Source organism: Portunus trituberculatus, chromosome 18 (genome assembly GCF_017591435.1).
Source record: "Portunus trituberculatus isolate SZX2019 chromosome 18, ASM1759143v1, whole genome shotgun sequence".
Classification (NCBI taxonomy): domain Eukaryota; kingdom Metazoa; phylum Arthropoda; class Malacostraca; order Decapoda; family Portunidae; genus Portunus; species Portunus trituberculatus.
Genome location: NC_059272.1, coordinates 21,361,558 through 21,388,121, shown reverse-complemented (window position 1 = coordinate 21,388,121; position 26,564 = coordinate 21,361,558). Strand labels below are relative to the sequence as shown.

Below are 26,564 nucleotides of genomic sequence, written 5' to 3'. Positions count from 1 at the left end.
ATCGAGGTAATGAATTACTTAATTTCCTTTACTCGATCGTCTACAATTTCTCGTACCTATCGGCTGTGTATTGTTAACTTTTATAACATGTTTAGTATGCTGGAGATATTAAACGTATTGGATCAACTATACTAAGAAACACTTATGTAGTCATGTATTGTATCTAATTGCATATACGTACTATATCTTAGTGTTGATTAAAGCCTACACTAGGTCAAATGTATACATGACATAGCCAGTGTGTATTATTATAGGACCCTTTCACACGAGACAGCAGAGCGTCGCAAATCGACTGAACAAGACCAACATGTTGGTCTTGTTTTGCGACTGTTTCTTCCAGTCGCTAGGAACCGATATTCGGTCGGAAACTCTACCAACTTACAATTTCAGTCGCAAATTGACACGTGTGAACCCAACCTTAAATCAGATTGAATATACTGCAATATACTGAAAATACATAGATAAGAAAACAAGAAGCAAATCAAGGGATGAACTAGCTGTACCTATATCTATCTATCTATCGATCTATCTATCTATATCTGTACGTATATCTATATCTATCTAGACTAAAATGTTTTGAACTATGTAATTCAGTTTAATACATGTTACAAGATATATCAACAAGTAACATTGCCCTTCATTAACTACAGTATGATTTAGAGACTTCTAAGTTGGTTGCAGAATCTTTGACGGTGGGTAACAGCTAGCTTATGAACTCTAATGATTACTAATTATTGGTAAAACAGCTCGTGTGTAGGCTATAGAGGCTGAGACGTTCAAAGAGAAAACACTATAAACATCCTTCTCTTCGGCAGAGGCCAGTGATTAGTAGGGTTATGATAGCAGGAGAGAGAGAGAGAGAGAGAGAGAGAGAGAGAGAGAGAGAGAGAGAGAGAGAGAGAGAGAGAGAAAAAAAAAAAACGTGTGTTCCCACGCCTTGGCTCATAGCAGCACAACTGTTAACGATATGTCTCCCGCGCCATATATTGCCATAAAATTCATTGACCAGCGTGATTAACTGCTGCGGTAATAAAATTTATGATCTCTGGAAGCTTTCATTGCATTTTAGTGATCAACAGTGGAATAGCTTGGGCTGTAACTATTTTTTTTATGGAATGTTTGCAGTTTTTGTTTGGAAATTAGTGTAAGTTTTGAAATCAATCCGTAAGAAATTCCTCGACCTCCAACCACTTTATTGTCGAGATATATATAAAGTAACAGATTAACAAACGTAAATATGTAGTTAGTAACAAATAAAATATTTCATAGCATATACGGGAAATTAGAAGATGATGCATGGGAGGAAATAAAAATAGAGAAAAAATCCTTCCTCCCAACCTGATGATGTTTTAAATTTGGCGCCAAGGCACCATAACATTTGCACCACGTGCGGGAAGTGGCGGTCTTGCATTTACTCCCAGTCTCTCGCGAATTTTACGTTTCATGTGTGGTGGAGGACGAAGCGAGGGACCCGGGAAGGTGAGTAAGGGCCCATTTATGCATGAAAACGGTAGTAGTGTATTAATGTGAAGGATAGTTTACGTGTGGTAAAGGATATACCCACGGCTGGCTGTGTGGGAGACAAGCCGCCAAGTATTTCTGGGTTGTATAGGAACACTCGATGGTAAGATACGGCCGTGAGGTTTGTTACGGCGATTGTTAAGGGCATTCCTGTGTTTCTGGTGCCCTAACAAGTTCACATGAGACTTGAATTACGAGGTAGAACGGTATATGATATGTTCGTATGATTGTTTAGGGTTAGCCTGCTCACTAGCTGCAAAAATATTGTGTGCATTTGCTGTGTTTGTTTACGTTTCTAGTTCTTACGTATTGCATCCAGGGAGGGACCATTTAAGGCAGGCAGGTAAGAGTACAAGGTTGCGTGGAATGTGTAGTCAGGACACTTCCTAACCTGTAAAGGACTGCCCTGAGTAAACCAGTCACTTCGACACAATACGAGACCAGATACTTGTGAACTAGGATAAGACGGGATGTGATGCTTTTAGGATTGGATTTGTTAAGTGTGTAATGCTTCTAGAATAGGATGGCCTGTGTGTGTATGTAATGTTCTTGGGATGGGGAAAAAGTAGGGTAGGATTTGTTATAGGTATGTGTGTGTAATGTTTGAGATGGGCGAGGATAAGGTAGGATGTGTTGTGTCTGTAATGCTTCTGTTAAGCAGTGCTGGGCATGAAATAAGTTTCTTTCAGGTGCGACTTTGCTGCCGGATCTGGTGTGACTGCAAGTTTGCGACTATTTTGGGTTCCCTAGTTGTGACTTGCAACCTCTTAACTGTGACTTTTTTTTTTTTATGATGCAAGTCCACTAAATTACAAAGTAAACTTTAGCACGATTGCTAAGATAACAGAATCATGCTTTTATAAGAGAAAAAGGCATTTTATACCTTTTATTTTTAGTAAAACAGCCTAAATTAAAATCTACAGGTCATCCTCCTCCTCCTCCAACCATGGCATTTTCTTAAAAAGATAAAAAAGTCATCTGTTCCTACTCAAAGTTGTGGAAATTGTGGTGCTACTTTGCTTAGTTTGACTTTTTCAAAATGTGCTTGACTTTCAACTTTACAATTTTGATCCTCATGGTGCAGCAGAGTCACAACTGGTGACACTTAGTTTCTTACAGTTGACTTCCTGGAAGAGGCTTATGCCCGTGGCTCCAGATCTTCATTTCTGTGTTTTGGTAGCATGTGGTGGTAATCATAATATAAATTTTGATTTGCCCAGAATTGGTCTAATTTTACCACTAATTTCTTCACGAAAATTGCTGAAACTAACCAGTCAGGTAAAAGGTTCCAAGAATTTACTACCCTGTACGGAAAGACATTTCCTTACATTTAATGTGGATCTTGGCTTGAAAAGTTTCAGTGAATTTCCTCTACTTGTTCTAACTTCATTACATTTCATTAATCTCTTGCAACATATCTCACTGCAATATGAATGCCTGTGCTCTGTGGTGAGAACTTGCTGCAGAACCATTTTACATCATCCAGCTCCTCACAGTTCATGTGGCGATAGTCCTGTTGATAAGTAGTTGTTTTGTACCTCTTGTCATTTCATTCCTTACTGTTTTGTACTGCTTCCTGGTCATCTTCAGTCTAACCTAACCTCATAGTGTACCAGGTACAAAACAACTGGCATGAAAAGACCTGGTGTGTGAAACAGCCAGTTTCTTTCCGGCTGACTACCTTATCTAATGGGCAATGAAAATATGGCTGTGCATGAAAGGAAACTAGATTAAGAGAGTATGCCACCATACCACATCCTCTATTAACACGTTCAACATATCCTGCTCCCCTGTTTCGTCCAGACGATGTCGCAGAGATCTCGGGCATCAGCCAGGGCATCGGTGGCCAATGCAGTGCCAGCCAAACCAGGTCGAGGCCGGGGCCGGAAGCGCACCCGAACAGAAATCCCCGCAGCAGAAGCCAAGAAAGTAAAACGTAATATCCATGGTGGTCTAGGACATTCGTGGTCAATAGTTGAGTCACATGTTATAATGACTCTCCATATCAGTGTGTTTGTGTGTGATGTCTTTGTGGTCATGTGTTGTTATTGTGGGTGACTGTGTGAAGGAAATGAAAGCTTGAGTGGGAAATATTGATGCCAAGCTGAATTGGAATGGAGAAGAATGGGCAGTAGTAGCATGTCTGTTTGTAGTAGATAACACTAGTAGAGAGTGAGAGGGAACAATGGATTGTGTTGGCCTGCCAAGTGATGGATTTTACTGAAGAGAGCATATTTTCAGTTAAATAGGTTGTCAGTTTTTTTGTGTTCTTCAATGAAAAGTCTTAGTATGTATTGGCAGTCTCCAAACAAAACTTGGTAACTGATAGATCATTAGCAAATTACATTACTTAAGATAGTGGGAAAATGCTAAACACAGTGAAAGTAAGCATGACAGTTTACTGGATTGATTGTACATCTCATAAAATGTTAGGATCACATTTGTATCTATTTGTATGATAAATTTTGTCATGTTATTGTTAAAGTATGCAGATGGATCACTTTCCTTAGTTTTATTGCATTTTCTGTGATGTATTGATATGTATGTTTTCTTTTCTCTTTTTCTTAACTTTGTTTTAAATTTTATCATTGTTCTTTCCATACCCCAGTCCAGCTTGAGGTGCCACAGGTTGACAGTGGTGTGGTCCTCACAGTTGGCATGGGGGATGTGGGCCAACTGGGTCTTGGCCCAGATGTTGAGGAGAAGACTCGGCCAGCTGTGGTGAACCTCCCAGAGAGCATCGTGGCCATAGCTGCCGGCGGTCTTCACACAGTTTGCCTGGACAAGAATGGAAAGGTCGGCATTTATTTTGTCACTTTGTGAGGGAGTAAAGATAGATATAATTATTTTACAAAATGTACCAATGGTGCCTCTCTATGCTATTGGTCACGTTTTCTCCGCACATTGACCGCTGCCTCTGCACAGGTATACACATGGGGCTGCAATGATGAAGGTGCACTGGGCCGCAACACTACCTGTGAGGAAGAATGCTTTGTCAGTGGTGTGGTGGAGTTAGATGCCAAAGTTGTACAAATTTCTGCTGGGGACTGCCACTCAGCAGCACTCACAGAGACTGGTGACGTGTACATATGGGGCTGCTTCAGGGTAAGTACATCCTTCTGTCTGTTATTCACTCAAATGTTGCTGTATTGGTGGGGAAGCTATTGCAGCTTCTCTTGCTAAAGATGTATATGAGAGATTTAATGGTTGACTTGTCTCAGCATCTTGAGCATGCGTTAAAGAGACTCTTTTTTGGATTATTCATAATGTTTTGTTCTCTTGGCCTATAGTGCCCATAGGTCTACTTGAAGAGTATGTATAGGAAGCGTTGTTCAGTTTCCACCCATAAGTGGCGGTGGCAATTGTATTTATAGTGGTACCCATATTAGGGCCCATATCATCACTCAAGTGCATCTTTGGTGTAACCATCTAGAGTCTTAGTATCATGGTGACATGTAGGTAACTTTAAACCACTTGACAAATGGAAAAGTTTCTAGGGTTGTACGTGGTGGGATTCAAATGTACACGTGGATGTGTGCACAATCCCACGCTCACCACCTTAACCATTGAAGTGTAGCAATTCTCACTCTGTTGCCTAGAATCACAAATTGTTTCTTTTCTTATTTTGTCTGTTATATATATTCAGTATTCACACAAGGTCAGGGAACCTATATATTTTTTTTCTTAATGTAAAAGAAGTAACAATACTCATTCAGCATCACATGCATAATCTCTTCACCCTGATGTTTTCCTCATACATAAAACTGCAGTTTAGTGACAAGTAAAGTAGTATGGGTTGTCAAACCACATGTACTGTACCACTTCTGTTTTGCATGGCTGCATTGGAGTCACACTTTGCTGAAATATTGTCTTTTTAACCAGAATCACAAGATTAATTTCACCATCTTACTTGTGCAGGACAACAATGGACCATTGGGTCTGTTGACCGAAGGGAGTGGCAGCAGGACCCCTCAACAGGTGCTGGCAGGTACACCAGTCATCAAGGTGTCTTCAGGAAACAACCACCTAGCCCTGCTGTCCCAGGATGGCCGAGTTTTCACTTTTGGGTGCGGAGAGGTTGGGCAGCTGGGAAGGATTGCTGAAGTATTTGCTTCTAGGGGTTCCAGGAACAGGAATGGAATACGTAAGTGTTGGTTATGTGTGGTCTAGAAAACTTGATTGTGCAGTCATGTGAATGAAAATTTGTGATCAAGTGGATAAGATATTGTTCATGAGGTTAGCTTATGTTTTAATATTAAGTCTGTCTCCCATATCTTCTGCTTGCTTTGAGAATTGCTTCTATGAACTTAAAGATGAAAGAAAATAATAAAAATGTCTTTACCATTCATATTGAATGTTAACCAGTAATGTAAATAGATAAATTTTCAGGTAAATTTTTAGGGTTAGATGGTAATTTTATCATGCTTATTTGAATAAAAGTGTATTCCTGACACCTTTTAACTTGTTCATGTTTCTGCAGAGGCACTGCTTGAGCCCCAGCCCATCAAGGTGTACTATAGACGCAAGGCTGTTTTGTTTGATGAGGTGTGGGCTGGAGGGCTGGGAACCTTTGTGCGTGGCAAGACCTCTGGTGACATCTATGGCTTTGGTCTCAACAACTACAACCAAATGGGTGAGCCACATATTGTCTTTGATGTGCCTTAATCAGCCTGTCATCTTTTGTGAATTAATCTGCTCTCGTCTCTATATGTGAGTTGATTACCTCTGGAGATCATGATGGACAGCTAAGTCATGTTGAGGATTCATTTCATTCTTGTTGCAGTTTATCAAGACAGTGGTGTTTGGTAGTAAGCATAGTCTTAATGGAAAGGATAAGATTAAATAAGAAGAATGTGTGAGAGGGGACATCTGTTTTGTATTAAGAGTCCACATAGTGAAGAAAAGCAGCTAAAAAGAATGATTCAATAGTGAAATAATATTATATATGAATAAACAGTGAAGCCTGCCACTTCTTGCATCAGAAATCTTCATAATTTTTTGAAGTACTCATTGTGTTTCCTCATCATATGTACTAATGATCTGAATATATCTATTTCTTGTGGTGCTTTCCCTTATTTGTGTCTCTCTCTCTCTCTCTCTCTCTCTCTCTCTCTCTCTCTCTCTCTCTCTCTCTCTCTCTCTCTCTCTCTCTCTCTCTCTCTCTCTCTCTCTCTCTCTCTCTCTCATCTGTGTGCCTTTTCCAGGGGATGACGACACCAACCAAAAGTTCCAGCCTGTGCGACTCAAGAGCTTTGCTGGTAAGACTTGGAAGCAACTCTCAATAGGACAGCATCACAGGTTAGGAGATGGGCCTCCATGTTTTCTTTCATCTTAATTTTCTTTCTGTCTCCATCTGTTGTTCCTAAGAATCTTAAGAAGGAGACAGGTGTGAATGGGCCCTTCATTTCTCATCTTTTCTATATTTTCTTCACCTGTATAGGCTTCAGATAATTGACTTAACTTTCTTCCTTACTTTTTATATGGTATTGTCTTTAGATGTTTATAAGGTGTTCATATCACTCCCACATCATCTGCCTTTGTTACTCATTCTTTGTCTTTGTTTATATAAAAAATCATGTTTCATCCAAAGTTCTTTTTGTTATCCAATTTGACTGCTTTCCTTGATTCACAGTTTGGGAATGACAGAAGAAGGAGTCGCTCACTGCATGGGCCGGCGGGAATATGGACGACTTGGTCTGGGTGAGCTGAAGGAGGATATGAAGAAACCAACACCCATCACTTCACTGGAGAAACACAAGGCCAAGAGTGTGTCTGCTGGGGAGTGTGTCTCTCTGGTGGTGGTAGAGGGAGGTGCGTGTAATGCTTTTAGTCTTGGGTGCATAGAAAAATAGTAGTTGTAGCTTTTAATATGATAGACTGCTACTTTGTGGTTATTGCCTGATGCTTTGTATGACAAGAAAGGTTTTAATTGTGCTTGTGTAGAGAATCGTACCTTCATATTAAATGCCTCCATTCTCATCCCCTCCACATTTGTGAGTTGTGTACACAGTTTTATTAGATAGAGTGGAATCAAAAGCTTTTCGTCTTATCAACTCCCTTCCTCTGACTGACCTTCAGCCTTTTTCTCACCGCCGAAATGTTGCATCTCTTTCTATCTTTTATCACTTTTTCATGCTAACTGGTCTACTGATCTTCCTAACTGCATGCCTCCCCTCCTGTGGCCTTGCTGCACTAGACTTTCTTCTTCCTCTCACCCCTATTCTGTCCAACTCTCCAATGCAAGAGTTAACCAGTATTCTTATCATTCATACCTTTCTCTGGTAAACTCTGAAATTTCCTACTTGCTTCTGTATTTCCATCTTATCATTTGACTGAGAGGATGGTGTTAAAACATTTGTCCCTCACTTCTGGGTAATTCTTACAATCTTAAAGGGAACTGGCAACCCAGTATTTTATTTTATTTATTTATTTTTTTTATTTATGTATTTATTATTATTATTATTATTATTTTGCTAGTTTTCTCTACTGCATAAAAAAGAAGAAAAAAATTGATGTGAGAAATGGTTGATAATGTGAATAGTGAAAAAAAAATTTACTTGTAAAGCAGAAAAAACTAACTTATTCACTAAATTATATAAAGTAGGGGATTGGTACAGTAAATATGAAAATTGTCCCTGATTCTTAAATATACAGTAGGTAAGAAATATTCCACATTCTCCATAGCTGTGGCTATGGTCTGTTACATATTTGGATTATATAAATTAATATCAGGTACTAAGTTGTCAAGTTATTAGTATTCAGTGTGTGTGTGTGTATATGTGTGAATGCTCTCTAAAATTTCTATGGTCTATGGTGACACAATCTATCCACTTCTAGGCCAAGTGTTTGGATTTGGCATGGGCACCAATAACCAGCTGGCCCAGGGTGATGACGATGACCAACTGGTGCCAGTGCCTCTGGGAGGGAAGCAGCTGGCTGAGCGGAATGTGGTTGCAGCGCAAGCAGGCGGCCAACACACAGTCATCCTTGCCGTTCCAAGGTGATCCCAGGGACACTAGGGAAATAAATAAATCAATTTAGTGATATTGTGTGGTTGCCCTTCCCTTTTACCTGGCCTCACCTTGCTCAAGTGTCTTAATGCCCTACCATTGATTTCGATCAGCCAGATGTTACTTTACATAATAATTACTCTTCCCTCCACTTATTACTTCTTACTCCTGTGTGTGTGTGTGTGTGTGTGAATGTCAGATGCATTGTTGTTGCATCATTTCAGTGTGCATCTGGTAACAATGGGTGGTGTTGACATTTGGTTACTGGTGAGGCCAGAGTTGGGGGTTTCAGATGATTCAGTCATTAATAATTTTAATTTATTTATTTATTTTTTTTTTTTTTGTGTGTGTGCGTTACTTGGGTGAAACTAAATCTCTTTGTTAGCTTTAGTTGATTTTACTTTGTTTTTATTAAGACAAAATGTTGATTTTATTAGTTAACTTATTGCATAGGAAACTTGGGTGTGTCATGATGTTTGCTTTTAAAGCTAAGTTTAACTGCCCATGAGCTCAATTTAACAAATGAAAGCAAGCTGTATCTTTTGTGTTCCATGTTTTTTTTTTTTTTCAAATTTTGTCAAGACTGAAAATTTAAAAATTTATTTGTTACAAATTTTGGTAAGACTGGAAATATAAAATTCAATTCATGATGAGTACAATATTTCTGTGATACAATGTACTTTGTAGGATGATATTACGAACAGAAGGTTTACCATTGTAATTCATCAATTGATAAAGATATTTTGATTTTCCCTATTATTATTATCAAAGATAAAAAATGGTGGTGATGGTATTGAAAATAACAATAAATGTGGGAATTCTACAGGTAATAAGCACTATACTGTGGTGAGAGTGGACACAGCTTCCCCCATACCTAAGCTTTGATGCTCCATATACAGCCATGGAATGTATGAAAAAAAATAAATTTTTATGTATTGCAGCTCATATTTGTTATGTTCATATGTCCTGATGAAATTATGTTGTTTTTTGTTTTTTTAATAGTAGTACTAACTGTCAGACAAGGGTGGGGACAGATGTCGTTTCCACACATACTGCAACCTCATGGATTGCTAATTTTTAATTCTTATTTAAAGAGGTTTCATTAAGGTTAATTTGAGAAAGGCTCAGTAATTGTGAGACTGAAAGAAAGGTGAATAAAAAACCGGTGGTGTATTGGATAAGGTGTGGGATTGGGCAGAAGTCCACGCGTAGGTTCAAATCCCACCAAGTACGGCCTTAAAACTGCTATTTGTCAAGTGGTTTAAAGTTACCTACATGTCACCATGATACACAAGCTCTAGGTGGTTACACCAAAGATGTACTTGGGTGGTGATATGGGCCCTAATACGAGTATCAATATAAATAAAATTGCCTGCGCCACTAATGGCCAGAAGCTTAACAGTGCTTCCCACATATACTCTTCAAATATGCTTACAGGGAAGTGAGGGGTGTACTAGTGATTAAGCAGTCACACCCAGTTGAGCAAGAGAATGAGACATGACTCAGATTTTTAAAACCATATGTCCTATCAACTATAGAACTAACTATATATATATATATATATATATATATATATATATATATATATATATATATATATATATATATATATATATATATATATATATATATATATATTTATTTATTTATTTTTTTTTTTATTTATTTTTTTTTTTTTTTCACTTGGCCTTTCTCTTGGGAGTGACCGTTGTCTTCCTGTCTTTTCAGTCACACGATTACTGAGCTCCTCACAAGCAAAGACCATAATAACATTTCATTTTTGTTGAGCTAGCCCAAACACATTATGTAAGAAAAATTAAATGTGAGCAATAAAATCAGAGGCTGATTATGTGAGGCATGATCTCCCTTGTGGCTGATAGTTACTGTGACCAATTAAAAAACTGAGCTTTGCATCAGGGCATGTCAGCTTGCCACTTTTTAATAACTCATAACTAAATTGAATATCAAAGTTTTGGTCTGTGTGTGTCATGATGTTTACAGTTTGCTCTCATTTATTTTGCTGTTGTGTGTACATGAAATTTGTGAAACGAAGTATAAAACCACATAAAGACTACATAAACAAAGACATTAGATCTATTATGTATATGTAATATGGATAATAGGAAATGTTTTGAAAATTGTAAAAATTGTCCACTTTTACAGACTTAAGAATTTTAATTGGAAATATGGGACTGGAATGGTCACAGTTCCCTACAATGAAGAGCATGAGTCATATTCATGCATGAATATAATTAATTTCTACTCTAATAGAGCAGTCAGATGAAAGCCAGCTGTGGTGGTTTTGCTTGTTGGTTAGCTATGAATCTATCCCATGAAAAAAGTTTTTATCCTCTAAGTAAGGAGCAGTCTTGGCAGAGCTCTAGAATGACTTGGAACATTCTGCAGCATACATAATTCTCAAGGTAGGTAGGTAGTTGGATTTTGACTTGTACATCAAGAACTTGTATGCAGTTAACAGATATGAGGCTACGTGGATATAACAACAATTGTGTACAAGGAGTCTTCTTATAAGCAAATTGAGAAAGTAATGTATGATGCAGCACTGGAAGTGTTACTGATGAGATAAGAGTGCACAACCAAACCAACCTGACCAGTGTTGCTGTTTCTGGTACAAATGTATCAGTTTGGGTACTTTAAGGTGTACTAAATACAAATGGTATGGTGTTCATTAGGTTTAGGACTATAAGGAACTGGCATGTATGTTCACTCTAAAGTTTTTAGAAATATGATGCATAATATATTTGTCATGTACTTGTTATTGTTCAATAAAATGCTGATTCCTATTTCATGCATTATGGCAATATGACATGCAGTGCAGGATTACTCAGACCACATACCCAACTAACATATTAGGTAAGTGTACTGATACAACCTGTATATGACATGTAGGTACAGTACATTCACCAATATTGCACCACACTAATATTTGGTGAGTATCTACACAGCTTTGCATTATAATTACACTCAAATAATTCTAGGATTAAAGCTGTGATTTTTAATGTACTTGTGCACAAGAAGACTGCTAACTTCTAAGATCATGAAGGGAGCAGGTGGTGAGGACTATTTGTTATTTTACTTTTACTTTTTTTAAGGGTGAACTGTCAAGAAAAAAAAAAAAAAAAGAGGCCCACTGGAATTACAGTCTCCAATCGAAAGAATCCGTCAAAAGCCTGGAACAAATGTCTTGACATGAATGATTGAGAATACTGGTTAACTCTTGTATTAGAGGGTTATACAAAATAGGGGTGAGAGGAGGAAGAGAGCCTTGTGCAGTGGGGCTGCAGGAGGAGGCAAGACATGCAGTTGGCAAGATCAGTAGAACAGTTAGCATGAAAATAATTATAAAAAGATAGATAGAGATGCTACATTTCGGCGGTGAGAAAAACGCTGAAGACAGTCAGTCATAGGAGGGAAGTTGATGAGATGAAAAGCTTTTGTTTCCACTCTATCTAATAAAACTGTGTGAGTGGAAGTCCCCCAAACATGCAAAGAGCTGGTTCATCTGTCCATATGTACTAAATATGGATTGTGGAAAGGATGGCAAACAAATTGTAAACTGCAATCATGACAGAAGTCAAGTTTAGTGTGATCTAGCCATGAAAGGCTACTTGTGAACTTTCAGAAGACTGCAGTTTACAACATTATGCCATGCAATTATAGAACAGTGATTGTAATCACAGAGCAAGTTGCACTCACCATGAGACTGCAGTGGAGGTACTTAAAATAGATAAATAAATAAGAAGCCAATCAAGGGATAATCTAGCTATACCTATACATGTCCATTGATCTATCTATATAATAAGGGTTCTCAAACTTTTTAACTTGGCGCCCCTAATGAAATTTCAAGATAACTCCTCCCCCTATCTTTTAATTTGAGGATTCCAATGGTAAAAATAATGTGAAACAGTAGTATTAATAGTAGTAGTAGTTAGCTTTTTTTACATTGATGACGATGGCCAAGAGAGAGAGAGAGAGACAAAAGTGCAAGATAAAAACCAGTTTGTCTTAAAAAAAAAAAAAAAAAATGGGCAAATTAGTAGGATTTCATGATACCAGTGACCAATTTAGTTAGCAAGGTTTCTTGATGCATCATTACTGAAAGATGTCAAGTTGTAGGAATGAGGCAGTAGAGCTGAGACAAAGGGCTGGTTGAAGGTATAGTGTTGCCAGTGCTGCTTACATTTCTCAAGATAATTTACTCAAAGCAATTATGGTTTGAATTCAAGAACTTGTTTATTTCTATTAGTCTATTAATAGTACCTGCATGATTTTTCTTCAGATTTTTACAAATTGTAATTTTAATTATAGAATTTCTAGATGAAAGCTTCAGTGGTCCTTTATAGTAATATTCACTGTCTCCATGAGTATTCATCTATTCCCTTTTGACCCCCTGAATATTCATCAACCCCTTGGATGGTCCCGTCGACGGGGCCCTGGGGATTGATATCGATCACTTTGAGAACCACGCACTGATCTATATCTACACTTGTACATATGTATATCTGTATCTGTCTGTAAGGTTATGAACTATAGAATTCAGTTTAATATTTGCATGAATTATCACAGATGGATATATATCAACTCTAAACTACAGGATGATTCTGTGGTTTGGCCAGTGTCCATCGTACAACCTTCTAAGTTGGTTTCTGACAGTTAGCTTATGGACTCTAATGATTAATAATGGTTGGTAAAACAGCTCATGTATATAGGGGCTGGAATGTTCAGAGAGCAGACTAACAATAACCTTCTCTTCGGCACAAGCCAGTGATTGGTAGGTGTACATTAAGGATTTAGATATAGGAATTAGTAGCAAAGTATCAAAGTTTGCAGATGAAACTAAGATAGCATGTGCAGTACAGGGTGAAAAGGACAATTACAGAATACAACAAGACCTGGACAGGCTGATAACATGGGCAGACAGGTGGCAGATGGAGTTTAATTCTAAAAAGTGTCAGGTTATGCATTTAGGTAAAGACAACACAAACTTTAGCTATGAGATGGAGGGATGTTGGCTAGAGGCAGTAGAGGAGGGAAAGGATTTAGGAGTAGTGATAGACAGGACTATGAAATTTTCAAAGCAATGTTTAGAAGCAAGAAATAGGGCAAATAGGATCCTGGGTTTTATAAATAGAAATGTTAGTTATAAAAGTAAGGAAGTGGTGCGTAGCTTATATAATTCCTATGTTAGGCCCCATTTAGAGTATTGCATACAGGCCTGGTCACCCCATTATAGGCAGGATATCAACATGTTAGAAGCAGTTCAGAGAAGAGCAACTAGGATGATACCAGCATTAAAGCGCCTGGAGTATAGAGATAGATTAAAGGAATTAAACATGTTTTCATTTGAGAGGAGATGTATAAGAGGGATATGATAGAGTTATTTAAAATGTTCTCAGATACAAACTACATAGATGTGAGATCTTTCTTTACCTTAGAGGAGGAAGTAGGACTAGAAATCATGGCAGGAAGATTAGAAAGCAAGGCTGCAGGTTAGATATAAGAAAATATTTCTTTAGTCATAGGGTGGTAGACTTCTGGAATGCATTGCCAGAGAGGGTTGTAAATAGCACTAGTTTGACAATGTTTAAAAACAGATTAGATAAGCACTTAAATTTATTAGATTTATAATTATGTATAGCGCTGCATGATAGTTTTATAAGAAATTTACTATAGTTAAACAAGACATGATCCCCATGTATGGGGATTACAGATTGTAGAGGAATTCGCTGCAGGACTTAGCCCTGTTAATGGGCCAAATATTTAGAATTAGTATATAATGTATTGTGTACTTGTAAGTGTATCTTTAAGTACTGATGACGAGGTCGCTGTGCGACTGATACAGGATAACCTAGATGGGCCCTGGTGGCCCTTTGTTATCCTATTATTTATGTTAGGTTAATAGCAAATGAGAGAGAGAGAGAGAGAGAGAGAGAGAGAGAGAGGGAGGTTGAGGGGGGGGAGGCAGGAGGAGCAGAAATAACAGCTGTTTGTTCCCATGCTTTGGCTCATAGCAGCATAACTGTTAACGATGCTCTCTCTCTCTCTCTCTCTCTGTGCCTCAAATGCATTGACCAGCGTGATTAACTACTGCGGAAATAAGTGTAAAAGTCTTTGAAATCAATCCGTAAAAAATTCCTCGACCTCCAAGCTCCAACCACTTTATTGTCGAGATATATATATAAAGTAACAGATTAACAAACGTAAATACGTAATTAATAACAAATAAAATATTTCATAGCATATGCGGGAAATTAGAAGATGATACATGGGAGGAAATAAAAATAGAGAAAAAATCCTTCCTCCCAACCTGATGATGTTTTAAATTTGGCGCCAAGGCACCATAACATTTGCACCACGTGCGGGAAGTGGCGGTCTTGCATTTACTCCCAGTCTCTCGCGAATTTTACGTTTCATGTGTGGTGGAGGACGAAGCGAGGGACCCGGGAAGGTGAGTAAGGGCCCATTTATGCATGAAAACGGTAGTAGTGTATTAATGTGAAGGATAGTTTACGTGTGGTAAAGGATATACCCACGGCTGGCTGTGTGGGGAGACAAGCCGCCAAGTATTTCTGGGTTGTATAGGAACACTCGATGGTAAGATACGGCCGTGAGGTTTGTTACGGCGATTGTTAAGGGCATTCCTGTGTTTCTGGTGCCCTAACAAGTTCACATGAGACTTGAATTACGAGGTAGAACGGTATATGATATGTTCGTATGATTGTTTAGGGTTAGCCTGCTCACTAGCTGCAAAAATATTGTGTGCATTTGCTGTGTTTGTTTACGTTTCTAGTTCTTACGTATTGCATCCAGGGAGGGACCATTTAAGGCAGGCAGGTAAGAGTACAAGGTTGCGTGGAATGTGTAGTCAGGACACTTCCTAACCTGTAAAGGACTGCCCTGAGTAAACCAGTCACTTCGACACAATACGAGACCAGATACTTGTGAACTAGGATAAGACGGGATGTGATGCTTTTAGGATTGGATTTGTTAAGTGTGTAATGCTTCTAGAATAGGATGGCCTGTGTGTGTATGTAATGTTCTTGGGATGGGGAAAAAGTAGGATAGGATTTGTTATAGGTATGTGTGTGTAATGTTTTGAGATGGGTGAGGATAAGGTAGGATATGTTGTGTCTGTAATGCTTCTGTTAAGCAGTGCTGGGCATGAAATAAGTTTCTTTCAGGTGCGACTTTGCTGCCGGATCTGGTGTGACTGCAAGTTTGCGACTATTTTGGGTTCCCTAGTTGTGACTTGCAACCTCTTAACTGTGACTTTTTTTTTTTATGATGGAAGTCCACTAAATTACAAAGTAAACTTTAGCAAGATTGCTAAGATAACAGAATCATGCTTTTATAAGAGAAAAATGCATTTAATACCTTCTATTTTTTAGTAAAACAGCCTAAATTAAAATCTACAGGTCATCCTCCTCCTCCTCCAACCATGGCATTTTCTTAAAAAGATAAAAAAGTCATCTGTTCCTACTCAAAGTTGTGGAAATTGTGGTGCTACTTTGCTTAGTTTGACTTTTTCAAAATGTGCTTGACTTTCAACTTTACAATTTTGAACCTCATGGTGCAGCAGAGTCGCAACTGGTGACACTTAGTTTCTTACAGTTGACTTCCTGGAAGAGGCTTATGCCCGTGGCTCCAGATCTTCATTTCTGTGTTTTGGTAGCATGTGGTGGTAATCATAATATAAATTTTGATTTGCCCAGAATTGGTCTAATTTTACCACTAATTTCTTCACAGAAATTGCTGAAACTACCCAGTCAGGTAAAAGGTTCCAAGAATTTACTACCCTATACGGAAAGACACATTTCCTTACATTTAATGTGGATCTTGGCTTGAAAAGTTTCAGTGAATTTCCTCTACTTGTTCTAACTTCATTACATTTCATTAATCTCTTGCAACATATCTCACTGCAATATGAATGCCTGTGCTCTGTGGTGAGAACTTGCTGCAGAACCATTTTACATCATCCAGCTCCTCACAGTTCATGTGGCGATAGTCCTGTTGATAAGTAGTTGTTTTGTACCTCTTGTCATTTCATTCCTTACTGTTTTGTACTGCTTCCTGGTCATCTTCAGTCTAACCTAACCTCATAGTGTAAGGAGAAGTCCAATTGGTCTGTGTGCTTTGTTCCAGGTATAAGTCGATTTGTACCAGGTACAAAACAACTGGCATGAAAAGACCTGGTGTGTGAAACAGCCAGTTTCTTTCCTGCTGACTACCTTATCTAATGGGCAATGAAAATATGGCTGTGCATGAAAGGAAACTAGATTAAGAGAACATGCCACCATACCACATCCTCTATTAACATGTTCAACATATCCTGCTCCCCTGTTTTGTCCAGACGATGTCACAGAGATCTCGGGCATCAGCCAGGGCATCGGTGGCCAATGCAGTGCCAGCCAAACCAGGTCGAGGCCGAGGCCAGAAGCGCACCCGAACAGAAATCCCCGCAGCAGAAGCCAAGAAAGTAAAACGTAATATCCATGGTGGTCTAGGACATTCGTGGTCAATAGTTGAGTCACATGTTATAATGACTCTCCATATCAGTGTGTTTGTGTGTGATGTCTTTGTGGTCATGTGTTGTTGTGGGTAACTGATAGATCATTAGCAAATTACATTACTTAAGATAGTGGGAAAATGCTAAACACAGTGAAAGTAAGCATGACAGTTTACTGGATTGATTGTACATCTCATAAAATGTTAGGATCACATTTGTATCTATTTGTATGATAAATTTTGTCATGTTATTGTTAAAGTATGCAGATGGATCACTTTCCTTAGTTTTATTGCATTTTCTGTGATGTATTGATATGTATGTTTTCTTTTCTCTTTTTCTTAACTTTGTTTTAAATTTTGTCATTGTTCTTTCCATACCCCAGTCCAGCTTGAGGTGCCACAGGTGGACGGTGGTGTGGTCCTCACAGTTGGCATGGGGGATGTGGGCCAACTGGGTCTTGGCCCAGATGTTGAGGAGAAGACTCGGCCAGCTGTGGTGAACCTCCCAGAGAGCATCGTGGCCATAGCTGCCGGCGGTCTTCACACAGTTTGCCTGGACAAGAATGGAAAGGTCAGCATTTATTTTGTCACTTTGTGAGGGAGTAAAGATAGATATAATTATTTTACAAAATGTACCAATGGTGCTTCTCTATGCTATTGGTCACGTTTTCTCCGCACATTGACCGCTGCCTCTGCACAGGTATACACGTGGGGCTGCAATGATGAAGGTGCACTGGGCCGCGACACTACCTGTGAGGAAGAATGCTTTGTCAGTGGTGTGGTGGAGTTAGATGCCAAAGTTGTACAAATTTCTGCTGGGGACTGCCACTCAGCAGCACTCACAGAGACTGGTGACGTGTACATATGGGGCTGCTTCAGGGTAAGTACATCCTTCTGTCTGTTATTCACTCAAATGTTGCTGTATTGGTGGAAAAACTATTGCAGCTTCTCTTGCTAAAGATGTATATGAGAGATTTGATGGTTGATTTGTTTTAGCATCTTGAGCATGTGTTAAAGAGAATGCATTTTTAGATTATTCATAATGTTTTGTTCTCTTGGCCTATAGCGCCCATAGAGAGAGTACGTATAGGAAGCGTTGTTCAGTTTCGACCCATTAGTGGCAGTGGCAATTGTATTTATAGTGGTACCTATATTATGGCCCATATCACCACTCAAGTGCATCTTTGGTGTAACCATCTAGAGCAGTGGTTCCCAAACTATCTTACCTGACGCCCCCTTCTTCCTTCCAGTAGACCCGCACGCCCCCCCCTCCCACTTCCTCTTTTGCTCATGTGAACTTATTTTATTTTATTGCATTTATTTCTTAGCATTGTTCAGGAAAACAGATCTCTATTTGTATTAAATTTTAATAATGAAAGCCACTCAAACAAATAATAGTACATTCCAGAGAGACATTTTGATTTTATTATTCTTATAATCTATTAAAACATTTTTTTAGCAGATGACTTCACGCCCCCCTTGAATTCTCTTTACGCCTCCCTAGGGGGGCGCGCCCCCCAGTTTGGGAACCACTGATCTAGAGTCTGAGTATCATGGTGACATGTAGGTAACTTTAAACCACTTGACAAATGGCAAAGTTCCTAGGATTGTACATGGTGGGATTCAAATGTACACGTGGACAATCCCACGCTCACCATCTTAACCATTGAAGTGTAGCAATTTTCACTCTGTTATCTAGAATCACAAATTGTTTCTTTTCTTTTGTCTGTTATATATATTCAATATTCACACAAAGTCAGGGAACCTATATATTTTTTTTTTTAAGTAACAATACTCATTCAGCATCACATGCATAATCTCTTCACCCTGATGTTTTCCTCATACATAAAACTGCAGTTTAGTGACAAGTAAAGTAGTATGGCTTGTCAAACCACGTGTACTGTACCACTTCTGTTTTGCATGGCTGCATTGGAGTCACACTTTGCCGAAATATTGTCTTTTTAACCAGAATCACAAGATTAATTTCACCATCTTACTTGTGCAGGACAACAATGGACCATTGGGTCTGTTGACCGAAGGGAGTGGCAGCAGGACCCCTCAACAGGTGCTGGCAGGTACACCAGTCATCAAGGTGTCTTCAGGAAACAACCACCTAGCCCTGCTGTCCCAGGATGGCCGAGTTTTCACTTTTGGGTGCGGAGAGGTTGGGCAGCTGGGAAGGATTGCTGAAGTATTTGCTTCTAGGGGTTCCAGGAACAGGAATGGAATACGTAAGTTTTGGTTATGTGTGGTCTAGAAAACTTGATTGTGCAGTCATGTGAATGAAAATAAGTGATCAAGTGGATAAGATATTGTTCATGAGGTTAGCTTATGTTTTACTATTAAGTCTGTCTCCCATATCTTCTGCTTGCTTTGAGAATTGCTTCTATGAACTTAAAGATGAAAGAAAATAAAAAAATGTCTTTACCATTCATATTGAATGTTGACCAGTAATGTAAATAGATAAATTTACAGGGTTAGATGGTAATTTTATAATGCTTATTTGAATAAAAGTGTATTCCTGACACCTTCTTTTAACTTGTTCATGTTTCTGCAGAGGCACTGCTTGAGCCCCAGCCCATCAAGGTGTACTATAGACGCAAGGCTGTTTTGTTTGATGAGGTGTGGGCTGGAGGGCTGGGAACCTTTGTGCGTGGCAAGACCTCTGGTGACATCTATGGCTTTGGTCTCAACAACTACAACCAAATGGGTGAGCCACATATTGTCTTTGATGTGCCTTAATCAGCCTGTCATCTTTTGTGAATTAATCTGCTCTCGTCTCTATATGTGAGTTGATTACCTCTGGAGATCATGATGGACAGCTAAGCCATGTTGAGGATTCATCATTCTTGTTGCAGTTTATCAGGACAGTGGTGTTTGGTAGTAAGCATAGTCTTAATGGAAAGGATAAGATTAAATAAGAAGAATGTGTGAGAGGGGACATCTGTTTTGTATTAAGAGTCCACATAGTGAAGAAAAGCAGCTAAAAAGAATGATCCAATAGTGAAATAATATTAGATGGTGGGAATTCCATTTTTGTATTAAACTGTATTGATGAAAATGTAGTCTTAGCTATGTATAATTTCATATATGTGAATAAACAGTGAAGCCTGCCACTTCTTGCATCAGAAATCTTCATAATTTTTTGGAGTACTCATTGTGTTTCCTCATCATATGTACTAATGATCTGAATATATCTATTTCTTGTGGTGCTTTCCCTTTTTTGTCTCTTTCTCTTCTATATACAAAAATTCCTGTTATGAATTTTTCATGAAAGTATAATCACAGTTGTTGGTGTATCACTATAAGCCTTCAGCCTGTGTTGTGTTGGAAGGATCTCTCTCTCTCTCTCTCTCATGTGTGTGCGCCTTTTCCAGGGGATGACGACACCAACCAAAAGTTCCAGCCTATGCGACTCAAGAGCTTTGCTGGGAAGACTTGGAAGCAACTCTCAATAGGACAGCATCACAGGTTAAGAGACGGGCCTCCATGTTTTCTTTGTCTTCATCTGTTTTTCTTAAGAATCTTAGAAAATGACTGGTGTGATTGGGCCTTTCATTTCTTTTCTTTCTATATTTTCTTTATCTGTACAGGCTTGAAGTAATTCTTAACTTTTTTCTTAACCTTTTTGTGGTACTGTCTTTAGCCCTTACCTTCTTGGGGTTAAAATTAATTTCCATCTCCATCTCTGACAAAAACGGTGAACTTAGAAAATGTCAGAAGACAGTTTGAATTATGAAAAAATTAATTTCCCTTTGTTATTCTGAATACAATGATTTATTTTCCAGCTCACTATGACTTTGGAGAGTAAAGTTATTGCTTTATTAAAATTTCCTTCCTTGGCCACGGTGTAACCTGTCAAACAGAAATAAACCCAGGACCCACGCAAGCTCTCTCTCTCTCTCTCTCTCTCTCTCTCTCTCTCTCTCTCTCTCTCTCATACACACAAGATAGCTTGCTTTTTATTATATTCAGAGGGCGATGAAAATATTATGAACGGGAGAAAATAATTAATTGTTTGTACTTTTTGAGTTCATTACTGCTGTCTCGCTTTCTTCACTTTCTTCTATATAATCACTATTTTTACTTTCTTGAAGCTCTTACTGAAATGCCATATATTTCCTTCAGGATGGAAGAAAGCTTACTGTAATGTATCTGAACATAACCAGTTGCAACTCAGTTGGTGGAAAAGGTTGCTAGATACTTTTGCTTACCCTCTGACTTCAGGAGGTGCATAGGCAATACAGACATTTGGTGTGAAAAATCGTGATTACTGGAAGAATCACCATCTTACTGGAGGTAGAAATACTGTTGAACCTTGGTAATTTGGACCTGGATGACTCAAGATTTTGCGATAAGTCGGATTCTGACTGACTCAGGGACTAAAGTTCTAGTTGAACTGCCAGCTGGTTTTTTTTCTCTCCTCCACCTTCCTGTATCTCGTTTTCTGTTGACATTATCAAAAATCTAATTCCAACAAAAATTGCATTTTAGTTGCAGTTTAAAATACCAAACTATAGTTAATGAGAGTTTATACTGATTTTGTGAACAAATTTATACTGATTTTGTGAACATTTTTTGAAGTGTAAAAAACATTTTTAGAAATATTCACTCCTAAAGATTTTTCATAATTTTGTCCTTGTTTTGCTATTTGTATTCATCTGATTGCCATTAAGTTTTTGCCCATGTTTGTTTATTCAATGGTGACTTCCTGGAGCATGATAGCATAATACATTCTCTAAGAAAATATTATTCACTCGTACATGAGCCATCAGCAGCGTCACAACAATCTGTCTTTAGGAACAATTATCTTGAAAAATGTTTTGTAATGCTTCAAAAATTTTCACCAAAACGGTATAAACTCTGATCGACTTTTGTTTGGTATCATTTTAAACTACAATTAAAATGCAATTTTTTGTTGTAATTAGATTTTTGATAATGTCAATAGAAAACAAGATATAGGAAAGTGAAAAAAACTGAGAAGAAAAAAAATGGGTGGGCAGTTCAACTAGGACTTTACTCCCTGGGTTAGTCAGAATCTGACTTATCAGGAAGCGAGTTATCAAGGTTCAACAGTACATATATACATTTATTTTTTGTTGTCTTCTCTTCTAGAAGTTTTTGAATCTAATTCTCATCAGTTTATGCCTGTAAAGAGTTACTTCTGAAAAAAGTACAGCTAAATGATGCTTGACCACTCTTGATGCCTGGCCATGTACACACAAAAGGTTGAAATTTATCGAGAAAAAATATTCATTTAAAAGTTTTAGCGTAGCCACAATCATTAAGTGATATGTTATTTTTAGGGCATTAGTCATACTATGACGCAACCCTATGAGACATTTAAAAATGGCTTTCTGATAGGAAGGGTATTTAATTATCAAAAATAAACTACACCATCTGGTAATTTAAGGACTGAAAGTTTTGGAGATACAATATTCCCAAAATAAATCCTGTACTGCCCCCACTCTTTTTTCCCCGGGGGGAGGGGGAGCGGATTTGTCTGAGTCGGACATTCGTGTTTCTTGGACAAACCCCCCATATTAGTTTGAGTTAGTGAGGGTAAGTAGTAAAATTGTTCATGAATGATCACCCAAAGATAAGGGTTAGATATTTATAAGGTGTTCATATCACTCCCACATCATCTGCCTTTGTCACTCATTCTTTCTTTAACATTTAAAAAATCATGTTTCATCCAAAGTTCTTTTTGTTATCCAATTTGACTGCTTTCCTTGATTCACAGTTTGGGAATGACAGAAGAAGGAGTCGCTCACTGCATGGGCCGGCGGGAATATGGACGACTTGGTCTGGGTGAGCTGAAGGAGGATATGAAGAAACCAACACCCATCACTTCACTGGAGAAACACAAGGCCAAGAGTGTGTCTGCTGGGGAGTGTGTCTCTCTGGTGGTGGTAGAGGGAGGTGTGTGTAATGCTTTTAGTCTTGGTGGATGCATAGAAAAATAGACTGCTACTTTGTGGTTATTGCCTGATGCTTTGTAGTATGACAAAAAAGGTTTTATTTTTTTTTTGTGTAGAGGATCGTGCCTTCATATCAATTACCTCCAGTCTCATCTTGAGTTATGCACATATATTTTGATGGAAAGATTTCCTGTGGTGTGTAAGACATGCAATGAGACTAATTATTTCAGAGCAACTGAGTGCTGCAAATGTTCCAGCAAAGTGGCATAAATCCAGATGAAGTAGTGTGGAAATTATTCCACCACAAACACTGATGGTAATCTATTCCTTTAGCTAGCTAGTCTTGTCACCCATCATAATTAAATGTTGTGTCTTCAGGTGGTGCTTTGTAACAATTATTCACTTTTTTTTAGCACTGGCCCTTAATTTGTAGCACTCACTATTTTAGGCCCACCTGTGCGTGTCTTGGACATGTGCTCCGAGCTCATTATTTCCGATCTTCGGATAGGCCTGAGACCAGGGACACACCACACACCGAGACAACAAGGTCACAACTCCTCGATTTACATCCCGTACCTACTCACTGCTAGGTGAACAGGGGCTACACGTGAAAGGAGACACACCCGGCCAGGGAATCGAACCCCGGTCCTCTGGCTTGTGAAGCCAGCGCTTTAACAACTGAGCTACCGGGCGTGTGTGTGTGTGTGTGTGTGTTGAAGTCTATAGCAACTTGAGTTTTTGTATTTTTTGCACAAGGGTGCATTTGTCTGGTTGTAGATTCTGGATTAGTGTGCCAAAAATCCATATTGCTCTTGAGACATCTTTTGGTCGTGTCTGAACCATCTTCAGGAGAAGTGTGAGCAGGCTGGGCAGGTAGAGCATCTTATGACTACTTGTGGTAGATGCGGTAGCTGTGGGGTTGTGAGAGCCAATCAGCATGCAGCTTGGCTGGGGCTAAGGGGTGGCCATTTGGAAGGCAGAGCAATTTCTGGTTGCTGTTGGATGTTGATAGTAGGTTTCTCAGATTATGTCATCTTGAGTCTCTTGGCGTCTAATTTTTTCAAGGATTTCAGCGTTTTGCTCCTTGTGCTTTCTCTTTAGCACGATGCCGTGCTCGTTGACATAGTTGCACCGTATTGCACCATCTTGGAGGTGAGCGGTTATTCTTTTAGACAGGGTTGTAGTTGTGAAGCCGATGTACCTTGAATTTAGGTGACTAGTCACTAACAGTGTATTTGTGTTGGTACACGACATTTACTTCCTGCAAGGGGCTCACGAGGTTGGCAGTCTTGTATGACTTGTAATATATGACACGGTTGAGCCTTGCGTCTGCACTGGTAGGAGTGATGTTGCTGCGGATGATTTTTTTTATTGCCTTTTTCACCTTTGTACGCCGTAGACATAGTGTTCTTGTAATATAGCATGATGCTTGGTTCTTCTGTTACTGACTTGTTTTCTTAGAACTCTTCACACACAAGGTAGCTAGCCAGTAAGTCTTGATGGCAAAGGTGACGGGTATAGTTTTGAAGTGGTTGGAGCCTAAATTTTCAATGATAGCCTTTGGTGGTGCTCAGCTTGAGGCTGGTCATCTGTGAGAAGAGATGTGTTATTCATGCATCTTTTAATGATGCTAGGGGTTATTTTCACTATATTAATTGGAAAAAAAAATAAAATATAATATTATGCAATCTTTTAATGATGCTAGATTATGGTGATCAGCAGCAGGAATGTACAAAGCCCAGAATCGTCTAGCAAGAGAAGAAAAAAATTGGAAATAATTTTTCATAAGTTTCATTGTACTTAAACACATTCTCTCTCTCTCTCATCACAGACACTTGTAACATTGCTGAAGTATGAGGCACACTTGCATTCCAATTAGTCATAGCTCTGTTTTCATAGATAGTCACTGATTAATACAGATATTTGGGTGAGAAGTGACTTGATGCTGGTTTGGACAGTGAAGTGGTGGAGGTGAAGTAATAGAGCAATCTTGTCTTCTTTACTGGCAATCCGTTATTTCCAGCTTATCTTGAAATGGTGATATAATTGAAGGCTGTAGGGTAGTGTTATAAGCATCCCTGAAAATATAAAATTGGTTAGCACACAGTAAAGAGAACAAATAACCAAATGAGTAAAATTGTTAGATATTGTGAAATGTGAAAAAGATGTTTTGTTTTATATGTAAAGCAGAAAAAACTTACTTGTTTACCAAATTATTTAAAGTAGGGGATTAGTATAGTACATATGAAATGTCCCTGATTCTTACTTACTATACACTTAAGAAATATTCCACATTCTCCATAGCTGTGGCTATGGTCTGTTACATATTTGGATTATATAAATTAATATCAGGTACTAAGTTGTCAAGTTATTAATTAGTATTCAGTGTGTGTGTGTGTGTGTATATGTGTGAATGCTCTCTAAAATTTCTATGGTCTATGGTGACACAATCTATCCACTTCTAGGCCAAGTGTTTGGATTTGGCATGGGCACCAATAACCAGCTGGCCCAGGGCGATGATGATGACCAACTGGTGCCGGTGCCTCTGGGAGGGAAGCAGCTGGCTGAGCGGAATGTGGTCGCAGCGCAAGCAGGCGGTCAACACACAGTCATCCTTGCCGTTCCAAGGTGATCCCAGGGACACTAGGGAAACAAATAAATCAATTTAGTGATATTGTGTGGTTGCCCTTCCCTTTTACCTGGCCTCACCTTGCTCAAGTGTCTTAATGCCCTACCATTGATTTCCATCAGCCAGATGTTACTTTACATAATAATTACTCTTCCCTCCACTTATTACTTCTTGACTCGTGTGTTGTGTGTGTGTGTGAGAATGTCAGATGCATTGTTGTTTCAGTGTGCATTTGGTAGCAATGGGTGGTGTGGACATTTGGTTACTGGTGAGGCCAGAGTTGGGGTGGGAGGGTTCAGGTGATTCAGTCATTATTATTATTTTTATTTTATTTATTTATTACTTATTATTATTATTATTTTTTTTTTTTTTACTTGGGTGAACCCAAAACTAAATCTCATTTAGCTTTAGTTGATTTTACATTGTTTTTATTAAGACAAAATGTTGATTTTATTATTAGTTAACTTATTATTGTATAGGAAACTTGGGTGCGTCATGATGTTTGCTTTTAAAGCTAAGTTTAACTGCACATGAGCTCAATTTAACAAATGAAAGCAAGCTGTATCTTTTGTGTTCAGTGTTTTTTTTACAAATTTTGTCAAGACTGGAAATATAAAATTCAATTCATGATGAGTACAATATTTCTGTGATACAATGTACTTTGTAGGATGATATTATGAACAGAAGTTTTACCATTGTAATTCATCAATTGATAAAGATATTTTGATTTTCCTCATTATTATTATCAAAGATAAAAGATGGTGGTGGTGGAATTGAAAACGACAATAAAGGTGGGAATTCTACAGGTAATAAGCACTATACTGTAGTGAGAGTGGACACAGCTTCCCTCCATACCCAAGCTTTGATGCTCCAGATTATATATATATATATATATATATATATATATATATATATATATATATATATATATATATATATATATATATATATATATAT

The 26,564-nt window shown here is 38.4% G+C and overlaps 3 protein-coding genes and 1 long non-coding RNA gene across 8 annotated transcripts in view; 2 read left to right on the top strand and 2 right to left on the bottom strand.

Annotated features, from left to right (window-relative positions):
- The first annotated feature begins 1,376 nt into the window (after nucleotides 1–1,376).
- Nucleotides 1,377–9,476, top strand: LOC123505554 (regulator of chromosome condensation-like). 3 transcript variants are annotated; one of them, XM_045257015.1, is made up of 9 exons: nucleotides 1,377–1,479; nucleotides 3,325–3,457; nucleotides 4,130–4,317; nucleotides 4,447–4,626; nucleotides 5,440–5,665; nucleotides 6,002–6,154; nucleotides 6,726–6,819; nucleotides 7,154–7,332; nucleotides 8,359–9,476. In XM_045257015.1, exons 1-9 carry the CDS (start codon nucleotides 1,444–1,446, stop codon nucleotides 8,523–8,525), a joined length of 1,356 nt encoding a protein of 451 aa, XP_045112950.1. In that variant the 5' UTR covers nucleotides 1,377–1,443; the 3' UTR covers nucleotides 8,526–9,476. The 3 variants fall into 3 exon arrangements, with proteins under 3 accessions (XP_045112950.1, XP_045112951.1, XP_045112952.1); XM_045257016.1 differs by lacking the exon at nucleotides 1,377–1,479 and adding an exon at nucleotides 1,604–1,624; XM_045257017.1 differs by lacking the exon at nucleotides 1,377–1,479 and adding an exon at nucleotides 1,856–1,864.
- Nucleotides 2,262–16,715, bottom strand: LOC123505558. The gene is made up of 2 exons (XR_006675200.1): nucleotides 16,648–16,715; nucleotides 2,262–3,122 (listed from the first exon to the last, which is right to left on the bottom strand). It is a non-coding gene; the product is annotated as an uncharacterized LOC123505558 (long non-coding RNA).
- LOC123505553 (regulator of chromosome condensation-like) lies at nucleotides 14,884–26,337 on the top strand. 2 transcript variants are annotated; one of them, XM_045257013.1, is made up of 9 exons: nucleotides 14,884–15,000; nucleotides 16,903–17,035; nucleotides 17,441–17,628; nucleotides 17,758–17,937; nucleotides 19,063–19,288; nucleotides 19,615–19,767; nucleotides 20,435–20,528; nucleotides 22,801–22,979; nucleotides 25,444–26,337. In XM_045257013.1, exons 1-9 carry the CDS (start codon nucleotides 14,965–14,967, stop codon nucleotides 25,608–25,610), a joined length of 1,356 nt encoding a protein of 451 aa, XP_045112948.1. In that variant the 5' UTR covers nucleotides 14,884–14,964; the 3' UTR covers nucleotides 25,611–26,337. The 2 variants fall into 2 exon arrangements, with proteins under 2 accessions (XP_045112948.1, XP_045112949.1); XM_045257014.1 differs by lacking the exon at nucleotides 14,884–15,000 and adding an exon at nucleotides 15,163–15,241.
- LOC123505551 (protein tramtrack, beta isoform-like) overlaps nucleotides 25,484–26,564 on the bottom strand; it is a 57,806-nt gene continuing 56,725 nt past the window's right edge. Inside the window, exon 7 of one of the 2 annotated variants that reach the window (XR_006675199.1) lies at nucleotides 25,484–25,621. Coding sequence is in view for 1 of the 2 variants with exons in the window: in XM_045257008.1 (XP_045112943.1) it covers nucleotides 25,577–25,621 (45 nt within the window). In the remaining variant the exon portion in view is untranslated. The remainder of the gene's footprint in view (nucleotides 25,622–26,564) is intronic. The other variant, XM_045257008.1, reaches the window with a different exon arrangement.